The 13,888-nt window shown below is 52.8% G+C and overlaps 2 protein-coding genes across 3 annotated transcripts; one reads left to right on the forward strand and one right to left on the reverse strand.

Moving 5' to 3' along the window:
• Positions 1 to 80: 80 nt before the first annotated feature.
• On the reverse strand, positions 81 to 13,726 carry LOC122625157 (CAD protein). Of its 2 annotated transcripts, none has more exons than XM_043805102.1 (8): positions 13,638 to 13,726; positions 11,798 to 12,569; positions 8,477 to 11,734; positions 8,306 to 8,410; positions 3,537 to 3,676; positions 919 to 2,752; positions 468 to 851; positions 81 to 406 (listed from the first exon to the last, which is right to left on the reverse strand). In XM_043805102.1, the coding sequence occupies exons 2-8, from the start codon at positions 12,554 to 12,556 to the stop codon at positions 197 to 199; spliced, it is 6,690 nt and encodes a 2,229-aa protein (XP_043661037.1). In that variant the 5' UTR covers positions 12,557 to 12,569; positions 13,638 to 13,726; the 3' UTR covers positions 81 to 196. The 2 variants fall into 2 exon arrangements, with proteins under 2 accessions (XP_043661037.1, XP_043661036.1); XM_043805101.1 differs by having other exon boundaries at positions 13,463 to 13,720.
• On the forward strand, positions 4,392 to 8,100 carry LOC122625159. The gene is made up of 2 exons (XM_043805103.1): positions 4,392 to 5,066; positions 5,172 to 8,100. Exons 1-2 carry the CDS (start codon positions 4,450 to 4,452, stop codon positions 7,801 to 7,803), a joined length of 3,249 nt encoding a protein of 1,082 aa, XP_043661038.1. The 5' UTR covers positions 4,392 to 4,449; the 3' UTR covers positions 7,804 to 8,100.
• Positions 13,727 to 13,888: the final 162 nt, after the last annotated feature.

A 13,888-nucleotide genomic window follows, 5' to 3' on the forward strand; every position in this document is an offset into this window, starting at 1 on the left:
TTCGCATTTTCAGAAAAAGACACGTTCTGTACGTGGTTTTCTTTTAGAAAGTTACTCCCAACCCATTAAAAAAAACACAATTTAACCAAATGGATCAATATATTCGTATGCAGCTGCGTACATGTGTAGTAAAAAAGATAGTATACAAAAAAATAGTAGAGAGTCAAAGATTGCAGGTCTTCCAGGGGGAGATCCTCTAGAGCGCCGTGTTGCGTCCACCAACGACCATGGCCAGCAATGCCATGCGGATGTACATGCCGTACTCCGCCTGCCGGAAGTAGGCGGCCCTCGGGTCCGAGTCGATGTCGCGGCTGATCTCGTCCAGACGCGGCAGTGGATGCAGCACAATCGAGCGCTTCTTGGCAAGCGTCATCAGCTCGGGCGTCAGCACCAGCTGGCCACAGCACTGTGAAAGTAAAGCAATGGGTATAAGCAACAAGTATAATGGAGGCAATGCGACCCTTTACATTCTCGTAATCCGCCACGTTCTCGAATCGCTCGCGCTGAATGCGCGTCATGTAGATCACATCCGTGTCGGGCAGCATGTTTTTTAGTTCGTAGGCGAAGAGCTGCTTGATGCCGCGCTGGTGGACGAACTCGACAACCTCGTTGGGCATCTGCAGGCTGGGCGGCGCCACATACTGCAGGGTCACATTGTACAGGGTCAGCAGGCGGGCCAGCGAGTGCACCGTGCGCCCGTTCTTCAAGTCACCCACCATGGTGATGGTCAGCCCGTTCACCGTGCCGAACTCCTCGCGGATGGTGAAGATGTCCAGCAGCGCCTGCGTGGGATGCTCGCCGACGCCATCGCCGGCATTGATCAGCGGCTTGCGGGAGAAGGTTGCTGCGCGCTGTTGGAAATTTAGTGAAGATCGTGAATTAAAAGGCAAATAGAAGACTACTTCGACTTCTACTCACCGCTACAGCTCCGGGCGTGGGATGACGCAACACCATGACGTCAGCGTAGCTGGCCATCACCTTGATGCTGTCCTCCAGGCTCTCGCCCTTCTTCACCGACGACGTGATCTGGTCCATGCTGATCACTCGGCCTCCCAAACGCAGCATGGCAGCTGCGAAGCTGCACTGCGTCCGCGTGCTGACCTCGTAGAACACACTGGCCATGATCTTGCCGCGCAGCAGCTCGTCTACCGGACGATCCTTTGTCACCCGCAACTTGAGCAGTTGTGCCAGGTTAAAGATGTCGTTGAGGTGCTCTTTGTTGAACATGTCGACGGCAAGGATGTGCTTGCCCACCAGCGAGTGGGCCACCGGATTTGGGCTGGAAGTGCGCTGCAAGTACTCCCGCAGCGTGGTGTTGCTGGCGGAATCCAGACGGACGCGCGGTGATGGCGAGGTGGGGCGCAGGTAGTTGGCTCCGTCCACAAAGTGCACCTTGGTCGATGTGCCATGTACGGCTGCACCGGCAGCACCGGCTCCGCCGGCGGTAAGGAGGCGGGCAAAGGTGTCGTTGGCATCGCTGTCGCTGGGTAGCAGATCCTGCGACGCCTCCGACGTCAGTTGCCCCTGTTTGGCACGCACATTCAGCCCGAAGCCGGGCTGCACCAGCACTTGGCCATCGATGAAGGCGACCTCGCCGCGGAGAACGACGCGGTGGACGCGTCCCTTGACCTTGGTGCCCTCGAATGGCGTCCAGCCGGACTTGCTCTTCATCTCGCTGCCCGTTATGGTCCACTCCTCGTCCAGATCCACCTCCACATAGGTGTGCGCCTGTTCGGGCAGGTTGAAGATGATTCTCGGATTGCGATGGAACTTCCTCTTGATGTCCTCCAGCGTCAAACGACCCTCGTGCACGGCCTGCAGGAGGAGCGGCAAAATGGTCTCCACTCCCGGAAATCCCGGCGGCGGACGCTCCGAACGTTTCTCGGCCAGCGTGTGTGGCGCGTGATCGGTGGCAAACACATCGATGTAATCAATATTCTCCCACAGCGCCTCTTGATCCTCCGGCGAGCAGAGCAATGGCCTCACCTCGGACATTCCGTGACCCAAACGCTCCACATCCTTGGTGCTGAGGAACAAGTGATGGGGGCACACCTCGCACGTCACCTTGATGCCCTTCTCCTTGGCGGCACGGATCAACTGGATCTCCTCCTTTCGCGCCACGTGGCAGATGTGAACGGAACGGTCCAGCAGATGGGCCAGCATGATCACAGCCGCTGTGCTCTGCTTCTCCGCATGGCAAACGATGGGCGCCCGCTTGGGCCAGTGGGTGAGATGCCTCTGCCAGCTGGTCATGTCGCTCAGCTTCAGGGTTCCGAAGGTGTCGTTCAGGTACATTTTCAGGCCACACGCCTGACTGGCCAGCTCGTTGACCTGCGCCCAGTTCCCATCCGAGGCGCCCACATACAGGGCATAGTCGCACCGAGCTCCCGCTTTGGCCAGCTCCTGGAACTGGTTGAACGTCTCTCTGTCCACGATCGAGGGATTCGTGTTGGGCATGGCGCACACGAGGGTCACTCCGCCAGCCAAGGCGGCTGCTGTCCCACTGGCGAAGTCCTCCTTGTGCGTGGCTCCCGGCTCCCGCAAGTGCACGTGCACATCGATGAAACCCGGCAGCTTCACAATCCTCCGCGAGGTCATGCAATCCGTGTGCGTCTTCATTGGCGGTTTGCCACCGTTCATGCGCATCGATTCCACCAGCAGCTTGGTGCACTTCACATCGGTCACCAGCGGAATGGAGTAGTCCACGGCCAGGCGACGGGTGCGGTAGCCATGGGTCATGAACGAGGAGACCCTGGGATAATATGAGGCAACTCAATAATGTGAGATATATTTAAAAGACACTGGCTTAAAAGTAATTCTCAATTTGAGGAAGTTTCATGGTTGATGGTTGCTCAAGAAATGAGGAACTAGTTAGCGTAAAAACGGACGGACAAACTGGCATACGGACACGGACACGAATAGTGCTGAGAATAGATATACCTTATAATATCTTCCGATCTTTATCTGGAATTTAAATAACCTTAGCAAAGATAAAAACTGAAAGTGGATCGTTCGAATATCAGTTTTACCCTACACAAACAGAAATTCCTGGTATTCAGTTATAAGTACTTGCACACCAAATGGGTTTTATATAAATAAATAAATAGCATTTAAGATGCCTGAGCCCGATAAGAAATGGAAGTAAGCCAAGCCCTTTTATAACTTGAAATATTATACACAAAATTATTATTGCTTTTTGGCACAGCAAACTGTTCAAGGCCGTAAAATGAAGTGACTAATAATGGTGTGTGAGTATTGAATTATTAATAGCACTGAAAATAGAATTTGTATCTAAGTAGGTTAGCTTTATATAACCGCTATGAGACAGACAAGCTGAGCCCTCAAAGAACTCCGTTATATAACAGTCATTAGTCAATGCAATTAAAATGCAAATAGCATGTGCACTTGCACTTGCACTTCTCGCTGAAGTTCCGTGGATCAACAACTTAGTGGTATGTTATCTATAACGATCTAGCGCATTAACTTATCGGTGGGCCAGCAAAAGAGTCACCACCGCGTAGTAGCGTAGTACTCACCGCCTGGCGCCCCCGCCGCTCATCGGGAGGTTGATGACCAGGTCGAACTGCTTGTTGGCCAGGAACTCGGCCAGGTGCCTCAGCTCCCCGTTGATGTCGTCGGGAGTCGTCTTGTCGAATGTCCACTGCACGGATTCCACCTGCAATGGCAAAAGCGTGCATGCATATACACTCGTACATATGTACATATATCATATACTCGTATAGTAGGGAGCAGAATGCGATCGACCATCACCAAGGCCACATGTCATCGTCATCCCCGCCATTAACTCCACTTTCCATCAATTGTTTGCCCAGAGTACACTATATAGATATCACTATTTATGGATCTTTCATGTCTACATCGAAAACAATAGAGCAACAGGCCATATCGATGGCACAGTGGTGCAGATATGATCATGGTATGAATGATAACGCAGATCGTCTTGTAAAACACTTAAAAGTAAACTAAGTGAGGTTGGCACTTTAAAAGTTAATGCATTCTATTGTGTAATGTATTTGTTATACAAAATATACAAATAAACTAAGAGTGTCACAGGGAAATAAGCTAAGGTTTAAACATCTAGCATTGCTGTGTTCAATATTCGAAATATGATTGCATTATGTAAGAGAAGTTACTATTTCATAGATCGCTTTTTGATATAATACTTCCTAGTAAGACTATCTTATTTGGTCAGCTCCTCGAGTTTTCATAAGTTTTTTAAGCACAGTGAAGTGGAAATCAATTCCGTTTTCGCTGAAGCACCAGGAACTGGCTGATAATGGATAATTGGGCCGGAGGAGGCGGTGGCCGGAAGAGTCGCCCGGCTCTTATCTTTCCGATTGCCAGTGTCATTACTAGATCGCAGATTGGTAATTGGTGAACTCCGATCGCAGATTGCACAAGTCACAAGTCAGCGAACGGTCGTCGAGTATGGGCTGCTCCTGGTCGAGATCCGAGCAGGTGGATTCCAGTGCCACGCCCAATGCCCTGCAGGCGGGCATTCCTGCCCAGCGCCACCAGAGGAGGCGTCGCCAAGAGGAGAAGCATCACCGCCAGCTGCAGAAGCTGCAAAAGCGCACTGCGCGAAAACGTCGCCGGAAGAGGGGCGCAGGATCCGGTTCCGCCGGTTCCGGAGGACCTATTTGCGGTCGGAGTGGATCGATTAACAGGCGAAACATCAGCGCAAAAACCCATCCCGATCTCGCCCTGCAACTGCGCCTACTGGGCGGCAGCAATGGAAGCACGGCCACCGAGTGTGTCAGTGCTCTGTATGCCAGGACACTGGAGCAGCAGCGCGAGGAGTTCCAGCGAACCGTGGAGCAGAGGACCCTGCACCAGTTGGACCGCGAGTTGCACACCTTCCTGCTGAACCAATTGCTCCTGGGCGTCCAGTTCTTTGGCCACTTCGACGCCGAGATGGCCGTGATCGATGCCCAAATCGTGGCCAGGCGACGCAACTGCTCCGCCGAGAAGCTGGCCGAGCACAGCCTGCTCCAGAGTAGCGCCATCGATGCGGCTGTCGCCAGGAACCTGCTCTTCAAGCCGCCGTGAGTCATTCCACATCCTATACATTTACATTTTTATCTTGTTGGTGCTGATAGTTTCCGTATAGCCGTCAACCTATGTACACCTATATCTTTACCCCGTTCCAGATCTTCGAAGACTCCACCACAGCTGCTGCAGAAACCCGTGACCTATGTGGTCTTTGAGAACGTGGACGTGGCGCGACCGCACGATGCCAACTACGACACCGTGGCATCACTGTGCAAGGTGCTCCTGGAGACGGACTACTACCGGACAACGCCCTGCCCCTCCGAGCTGGTCAACTTGATGAAGATGACCAAGTGGATGGGCTATGTGCGCCTCAAGCTGCGCGACCAATTGCCGCATCCGCTGGCGGGCACGAGCAGTAGCTCCAGCTCACCCTTGCCGGCGAGCAGCGATGAGGAGTGCATCTACGCGGATGTGGGATCCTCACCATCGTCGGGCTACAGTTCGGGCGACTACGATTATGTGTACCTGAACAGGTTGAATACTCCGCGTCCGCTGGAGGAGCTGCGCTTTGGGCGGGAGTTCAATTTCCGGAGGAATGTCCTGCCGGAGAGTTGCATTCGCCGTTTGGCCAGCTGTCTGCCTCCTTGGATGGAGCAAACCGACGACGAGGAGTCATCCTCCGCCGCATCCAGCGGTGACGAGGACGAAAAGGATCAGGCGAGTTCCGACAATCGCGGATATCCACCGGTTGGCTATGAAACGGTGGAGGTGCTTCGCCAGTGTCATGTGGAGCAACTGCAGCAGTGCTACCTCAGTTCGCAGCAGTTCATGCTGTACTTTGGAGAGGTGCTCCGTCATCACTTGGCCAACCAATTGGGCATCAGTCAGTCTCAGCTGGCCGCGTGTTCGTATCGCGGCTGTAGTGTTTATACCGCTCGCGAGGAGCTGGTGCCCGCCATCCATGTGCCCAACTCCTGGCCGGATTGCGCCTTCGAGTTCTGGCTGAGGGCTCGTCCCCGGTTGACCAACATCCATACTGCCGAGCAGTTCCAATGGCCGACGGAGCAGATGAAGAAACGTATCCGATCCATGGGCTTCCATGTCGTACCAGTGGGCTATGCGCCAAAGCGCTCGAGAAATCCCTTCAGGGAACTGGAGTGGCGCATTGTCTTTCCCCAGGCGGAGCAGTTTCTCGAGCGCCACTGCCTGACGCCCATGCAACTTAAGGTGTTCCAGCTGATGAAGCTGCTGGTCAAGACCTTTGTAGACGAATCCTCATCCTCATCCAGTGACCAATCCCCGGGAGCTTTGCTCGAGCAGCTGAGAGCCCATATGTTTTGGCAGTGTGAGCAGCACAGCAATGACTGGCCGGAGGAGTTTCTGGGCGAGCGATTGGTTCGGTTTATCCGCTCCTTCGACGCCTGTTTGGCCAAGAAACACCTGAGCGACTACTTCATCGAGCAGCGGAATCTCTTCGAGCACGTCCCAGAGGACACGCTGATGAAGCTGCGCAGCATAATGGCCGGCATTGCGGAGCAACCACTGCTGCACGTCATCCAGGCACTGAGGAATCTGCAGCACGCGCCGGAATTCTACCCGCAACTGGAGTACAAGCGACTGTTGGAGAATCTCTTTAGCCAGGATTACCTGGAGCTGCACGGACGGGGCAAGTTCTCGCGTCCCCGTCCGGGGTTTCCCACTCTCGAGAACCGTGATGAAACCAACGGGGCGCAGCAGGTCGAAGAGAAAAAAGCCGAAAGAGGAGACATCACCGATGCCAAGGGACTCTTGGGATTGGCTCAGCACCAGGAGCGGTCGAGAGGAAAGCTGCGCAGGAAGACGCAGCTCTTGAGGGCCACGACTCAGCAACGGCAGATCTCGGAGACGGAACAATGGCGCTGCTCGCTGGACTCCCTGGACCGCCAACTGCTACTGGCACGCTCCAATCCGGAGAGTTCCAGGAGCCAGGAAGCGGCGAAGCCTCAACTGAACAACGGCTTGGAGATCCTGCGCAGGAGCAATCTGGTCGAGCTTCTGCTGGATCATTCGCTGGCCATGTTGGCTAGTGCCATTCGATTTGGCAACCGGACCCACGCACAGCTTTACCTGGAGCAGGGCCAAAGATTGTGCCGCCTATATCAGCACCTCGGTTGCTCCCAGCAGGCACAGCACTTCGTCCATGAACTACAGAACGCAGCCAGCGATATGGAACGCATGTGTGAGTCGCATATACCAACCACATCCGGCGGAAGTCCCCCAGCGGAGGATGAATCTCCGCCAGCGCCCAGGAAATCCATCAAGTTCCAGGAGCATGTCGTCCAAATACACTCTCCAGATCCCCTGGCCATGCCGAAGCATATGCCCCATCTGGAAAACCACCAGCTCAATGGGATTCTAAGAGCTCACCACCAGGAGGAGGCCAACGCCATTGAACCCCTGCAGGAGGAGGACATCAAGAGCGCATTGCTGCGGGAAATAAAAAGTAGCATTGAAGGGAAACCCACAGCACAAAGAGACACAGAACCAATGGATCCCCCTAAAGTGGATGACCTAGAGGCCCAAACGGAAGAGGAATCAAAATCCGAGGAAACCGAGGAAGCCAAGGCGGAATCACTCCTCTCGCTGAACGGAATCTGCCGGAGGTTTTCCATCGACAGGGATAAGGTGCAGGTGCTGAGCAGCAAAACGGAGCAACTGGTCCTTAAAGTAGTCCCTTCCGAGGCCAAGCGGGAGGAGCTCAAGGAGATCCTCAAGCGCAACACACAGAAGCTCAAGGGCGCTTTCAACTAGAGACAATAAAGATAATACTACCATATATGTACATAGTAGCCAAATTGCTTAATCCTCCAGGCGATTACTAATATATTTATACAATATTGATACCAGATAAACCAGTTGTGATAAGGGCGACTAGAGATAGGGATAGAACTATAGATAGTTATGGGCCATAAAGATTGGCCACTGTGGGCCATATATGTATTCGTAATGTCTAATCTTGACATCAATGTAATTTCTCTATGACAATACTGTTCTTGAATTTGTAAACCAAAGTCACATTTATGGAAAATAAATAATGCAAAATAAACATGAAAGCCATTCAACGTGTAAGATAAGTCATTGGAAAATAAGTCATTTGAAAATAAATTGTGGGAAATGAGTATTAGAGCTACTCGACATTGTTGACACATTTCCAATGCACTTTTGATTAAAGCTGAATCAACACAATAAGGACACAATGATCATGCAATCAATTAAGACTTAAATGATTATTCAACTATCTATTTGTACTCACATCAACTCCGTGTTCGGCATAAAAGTCGCCAGTGCCCATGGAAGCGTATAGCTTGTAACCCATCTTGGCCAGATCTCGAATAGAAGGCAGCAGCTCCATCTTGTGCTGCAGAGGAACGGAGTAACCAATTCATTAATATACTAGAGATTAGGAATTCTGTGCCCCACAAACCTTGAAACTGCCAATGGAGAGGAGCACGGCGTTCTTGGGTATCTGGAAGCCGGTGGACATCATGGCCTTGAGATACGCCTCATAGCGGTTGTCCCCGAAGCAGGCCACCTCGCCGGTGGAGGCCATCTCGACGCCCAGCTGGACATCCGCGCCAGCGAGACGGGAGAAACTGAACTGGGGCACCTTGACGCCCACCTTGCCGACGCCATGGAGCACATCCAGCGGTTCCACATCGAGTCCCACAATGGCCCGCGTCGCCGTGGCCACAAAGTCATGGTCCAGCGTCTTGGAGACGAAGGGGAAGGATCGAGACACCCGGACATTGCATTCGATAACCTTTAGCTCGTTGTTCTTGGCAATCAGCTGCATGTTGAAGGGGCCGGTGACATCCAGTACGCTGGCCAGATCGCAAGTGATCCGCTTGATGGCCTCCAAGGTCTCCGCATTCAGATCCTGCGGCGGGGTGACCAGCGTGGCATCACCAGAATGCACTCCGGCATTCTCCACGTGCTCCGAAACAGCCATGCACAAGATGCGTCCATCGGCCGCCACTGCATCCACATCGATCTCCTTGGCCTCGGTGAGGAACTTGGAGATGACCACCGGATGCTCGCGGCTCACCTCCGAGGCGGCGTTCAGGTACGTCTCCAGATCCTGATTGGAATAGGCCACATTCATGGCCGCGCCGGAGAGCACATAGGATGGCCTAACCAGACAGGGATAGCCAACCTCCTCGCAAAAGTCGATGGCCGACTGTAGGTTGGTCAGCTCCTTCCAGCGCGGCTGCAGAATGCCCTTCCTGTCCAGCATGCGCGAGAACTTGAATCGATTTTCGGCACAGTCGATGGACTCCGGCGATGTGCCCAACACCTTGGCCTGCTGGCGATGCAGATCCATGGCTATGTTGTTGGGCAGCTGGCCGCCCATGGACAGAATGATGCCCTCGCTATTCTCCATCTCGTAGATGTCCATGACCACCTCGAAGCTAATCTCCTCGAAGTACAAGCGATCGCACATGTCGTAGTCGGTGGACACAGTTTCCGGGTTGTAATTAATCATGATGGTGGGTCGCTGAAGCTTCCTCAGTTCGCGCAGGCAGCCCACGGCACACCAATCGAACTCCACGGAGGATCCGATTCGGTAGACGCCCGAGCCCACCACAATGGTGTGCCCGCCGGGGAAGTCCACATCGTGCTCGCTTCCGTTATACGTGTTGTACAGATAGTTGGTACTGGCGGGCCATTCGCCGGCTACCGTGTCGATCTGCTTGACATGCGGGCGGATGCCAAACTCCTGCCGCTGGTGGCGAACAGCGAGCTCCGTGCTCTTGATGGCCTTAGCTATCTGCTTGTCCGAAAAACCGAAACGCTTGGCCTTCAGCAGCAGAGCGGCATCGATTCGACTGCCAGCCCTGGTGAGTTCGAACTGAAGATCGATGATCCTCCTCAGTTTGTCGAGGAACCAGCAATCGATATTGGTTAGTTGATGCAGTTCAGAGATCTCCATGCCCAAATTCAGAGCAGCGGCGATGACGAAGGGACGACGATCAGTCGGCTCCGAAAGCTGCTCGACCAGCTGCGTCCGACCAGCGTCAAGCGGCACCACATCCGGATCGAAGCCAAGCACATCGCTGTCCACCATGCGCAGGGCTTTTTGAAACGCTTCCTCGAAGTTGCGGCCGATGGCCATCACCTCACCGACGCTTTTCATGGAGCTGCCGATGTGCTTGCTAACTCGCACGAATTTCGCCAGATCCCAGCGTGGAATCTTGACCACACAGTAATCCAGGGATGGCTCAAAGCAGGCCGTCGTATTGCCCGTCACCGAGTTCTTGATATCTGGCAGGGGCATTCCCAAAGCCAACTTGGCGGCCACATAGGCCAGAGGATAGCCGGTGGCCTTGCTGGCCAACGCGGAGCTGCGCGACAGTCGGGCATTCACCTCGATAATGTAGTACTGCTCCGAATGGGGACACAAGGCGTACTGGATGTTGCACTCGCCAACGACGCCAAAGTGACGGATCACCTTCAGGGCGGTGCTCCGGAGCATTTGGTACTCGCGATCCGAGAGGGTCTGCGAGGGGGCCACCACTATACTCTCGCCCGTGTGAATGCCCAGGGGATCGAAGTTCTCCATGTTGCAAACGGTAATGCAGTTGTCGTAGGCGTCGCGCACCACCTCGTACTCCACCTCCTTCCATCCCTTCAGGGATTTGTCCACAATTAGCTGACTCGAGTGGGCCAGTGCCTGTTGGGCCAGGCTTTGCAGCTCCTGCTCGTTGTTGGCGAATCCGGAACCCAGTCCGCCGAGGGAGAAGGCAGCACGGGCCATCACCGGATAACCCAAGCGACTGGCGGCATCCAGTGCCTCTGCAACGGAGTATACCGCCTCAGATGGCGCCACCTGCTCGCCAATCTCGTTCACCCGCTCGGCAAAGAGCTTTCGGTCCTCCGTCTCGATGATCGACTGGATGGGAGTGCCCAGAATGCGGACATTGTACTTCGAGAACACTCCGGCGCGCTCCAGTTCCACGCCACAATTGAGGGCCGTTTGGCCGCCGAAGGTGAGGAGTACTCCGTTCGGACGCTCCGACTTGATCACCTGCTCCACATAGTGAGGTGTTAAGGGCAGGAAGTAGCACTTGTCGGCCATTCCCTTGGAGGTCTGTACGGTGGCTATGTTCGGATTGATGAGCACGGTCTGAATGTTTGATTCCCTCATCGCTTTGATGGCTTGCGAGCCGGAGTAGTCAAACTCGCCAGCCTGGCCAATGGACAGTCCACCGGATCCCAAGATTAGGACTTTGCGCGGCTTCACTGGAGCCGGATCTTTGGCAATCCTAGTCGGACGCAATCGCTGCTCAATCAGCTGCGGAATGGTTAGGTCCTTCTGCGTAATGCTCTCCAGGAAGACATCAAACAGGAACTCCGTGTCCTGCGGTCCAGCGTGATGCTCTGGATGGAACTGAACTGAAAAGTAGGGCTTGCTGGCATGGACAATGCCCTCGTTGGTGCCGTCGTTGGCATTCACAAACAGCTCCGACCAGCCGTCGGGCAACTGCTCCAAATCGACCGCGTATCCGTGATTCTGCGACGTCATCAGGCAGCGTCCAGTTGCCCGGTGCAAGCAGGGCAGATTGTGGCCTCGATTGCCGTACTTCATCTTGTACGTGGAGCAGCCGATGGCCTTCGCCAGCAGTTGGTGACCCAGGCAGATGCCAAAGACGGGCTTTTGACCCTCCTCAATCACTTTTCGCACCTAGATAGAAGTTAGTAGTTCTTTAGCATTATATTATACTCAAATGATGCCATTAGGACCCACCTGTTGGACGATCTGGTCGCAGCTCTCCGGATTGCCGGGTCCGTTGGACAGGAAGAGGGCGTCGAACTGCTCATCCTCGAGACGAGCGCTCCAGGGGAGCAAGGTCACCGAGGCGCCACGTTGCAGCAAGCAGCGCAGCTGGTTGAGCTTCAGTCCGCAGTCCAGAATGGCGATCCGGGGTCCCTTGCCATTGGGATCCCCGTACACATGTCGCTCCTTAACGCTGCACTCCTTGGCCAAATTCTTGACGTTCGGATCCTCGAAACTGGACTTAGGCAGTCCCTCGACCGGCGGTTTCTCGTAGACAATCTTGCCTAACATGCTTCCCTGCTCCCTCAGCTTTTTGGTCAGGGCTCGGGTATCGATGTCTTTAATTCCGGGAACCTTGTGCTGCTGCAGCCATTGGGGCAGCGTCTTCCATTTGCGCCAGTGCGATGCCTCATCATCCACATCGCCCACCACCAAGGCGGTGGCCTGGACAACGCCCTTCATCCACTCAAAGTGCAGCGGCAGTCCGTGCTCGTCCTCATCCGGAGCCGGTACCCCATAGTTACCGATCAGCGGGTACGTGAGCACCAGGATCTGACCACTGTACGATCGATCCGTAAGCGCCTCCGTGTAGCCGACCATGCCCGTTTGGAAGACAACCTCGCCACCAACACCCACTTTGGATTGTTCGCCCGAGGGCACGTAGCCAAAGGAGTAGCCGGGCAACACAGTGCCGTCCTCCAGGGCGAGGTAACAGTTCACAGATTCCATATTGGACGAGTTGCTGAGGAGGATAGGAAACCATAGGGTATTCTTTAGTACCTTTCATTCGAAAAACGTCTTCAACAAACGAGCCAAGTTAATTAATTAAGAGATAATATCTCTTCGAAGGAAAGAAGACTACAATTTTGAGGCGAAAATCTGATAACAATACTCGGCGATTTGGGAACTTTAATTAATGAGTTATATGCTATATGTGTGTATGGTACACATTCACTACAAGACGAGTGCATACTCTTGATTTAATGAATTGTAAAGTAATTCTACGGTTATCTTCATCAGCACGTTGTTCCCAATAATTATGTATTAAATATTATTTATACCGAACCTTAATTATCCCAAACATAAATTTTTACCTGAATATAAATAAATGTTTACTTTTTGACTTAACAATTGCGAGGTATAAAAATACCCTATACGCCACAAAAGCAACATGTGTTTCTCAACACACAGACACTCGCACCAGTTTGCCGGCGTAAATCAGTATAGTAGGAATCCAATAAGAAGCCGCGATAGCTAAACGTATGTATGTATTAGCCCGTCTGGCAACATGTTGCGCGGGGCACAACATGTTTCTGATTGGGAATGGACACTGCTTATCAAGCAACTCAATTTGTTGTTGTCATTTGTTATTGTCATTCACGGTTTGTTTACACGACGACTAACGGCGAAGATAAAAGAGGAAGAGCGAGTGTGTGTGCGTAAGCACGTGTGAGAAGTTTGGCTCCAATTGAAAACCGGTTCGGTCAGCAAATGAGCATAACAATAACATTGACTTTGGCTTTGGGCAGGAATTGTGAAAAAAAAACCAAGAGAATTTCTAAACTACGATGCATTTATATCGCCATTAAATGGTCCTTTTCCCTTCTGCACACATTACAATTACAACACACTTACGATTCCGATGCCGTATACTTTCAAGCGAAGCTCTCTCTTCGCTGCACTTGTAGTTGTGAACACGTTTTAGTTTCGACTCAAAAGCGATTTGCTATTTGATTTGTTTACTTTGCGACACCGCTTTCAGAGCTGGGCAACTTCGCAGTGCTCCGATATGTTTGAGTCAAGCATTTACCTGTGTTTGCTTGCAAATTGGCTCCAATTAACGTCTAGCAAATCAAAGTCGCACAACTGAATTCACCGCCTTATTAAATCGGAATCTCCATGCATAAGGTGCTAAAAAATGCCACAGCGAGAGCTCAGCTCAACGGTGGGGAACTTTGCTGGAAATAATATTGGAGGTTGGGAACTTAGCTGGAAATGCAGAAACATGATACATTAACTTGCAGAAAATTGATAATAATCTTAGAACTCTGCATTAATAGG

Source organism: Drosophila teissieri, chromosome X, assembly GCF_016746235.2.
Source record: "Drosophila teissieri strain GT53w chromosome X, Prin_Dtei_1.1, whole genome shotgun sequence".
Taxonomy (NCBI): Eukaryota; Metazoa; Arthropoda; class Insecta; order Diptera; family Drosophilidae; genus Drosophila; species Drosophila teissieri.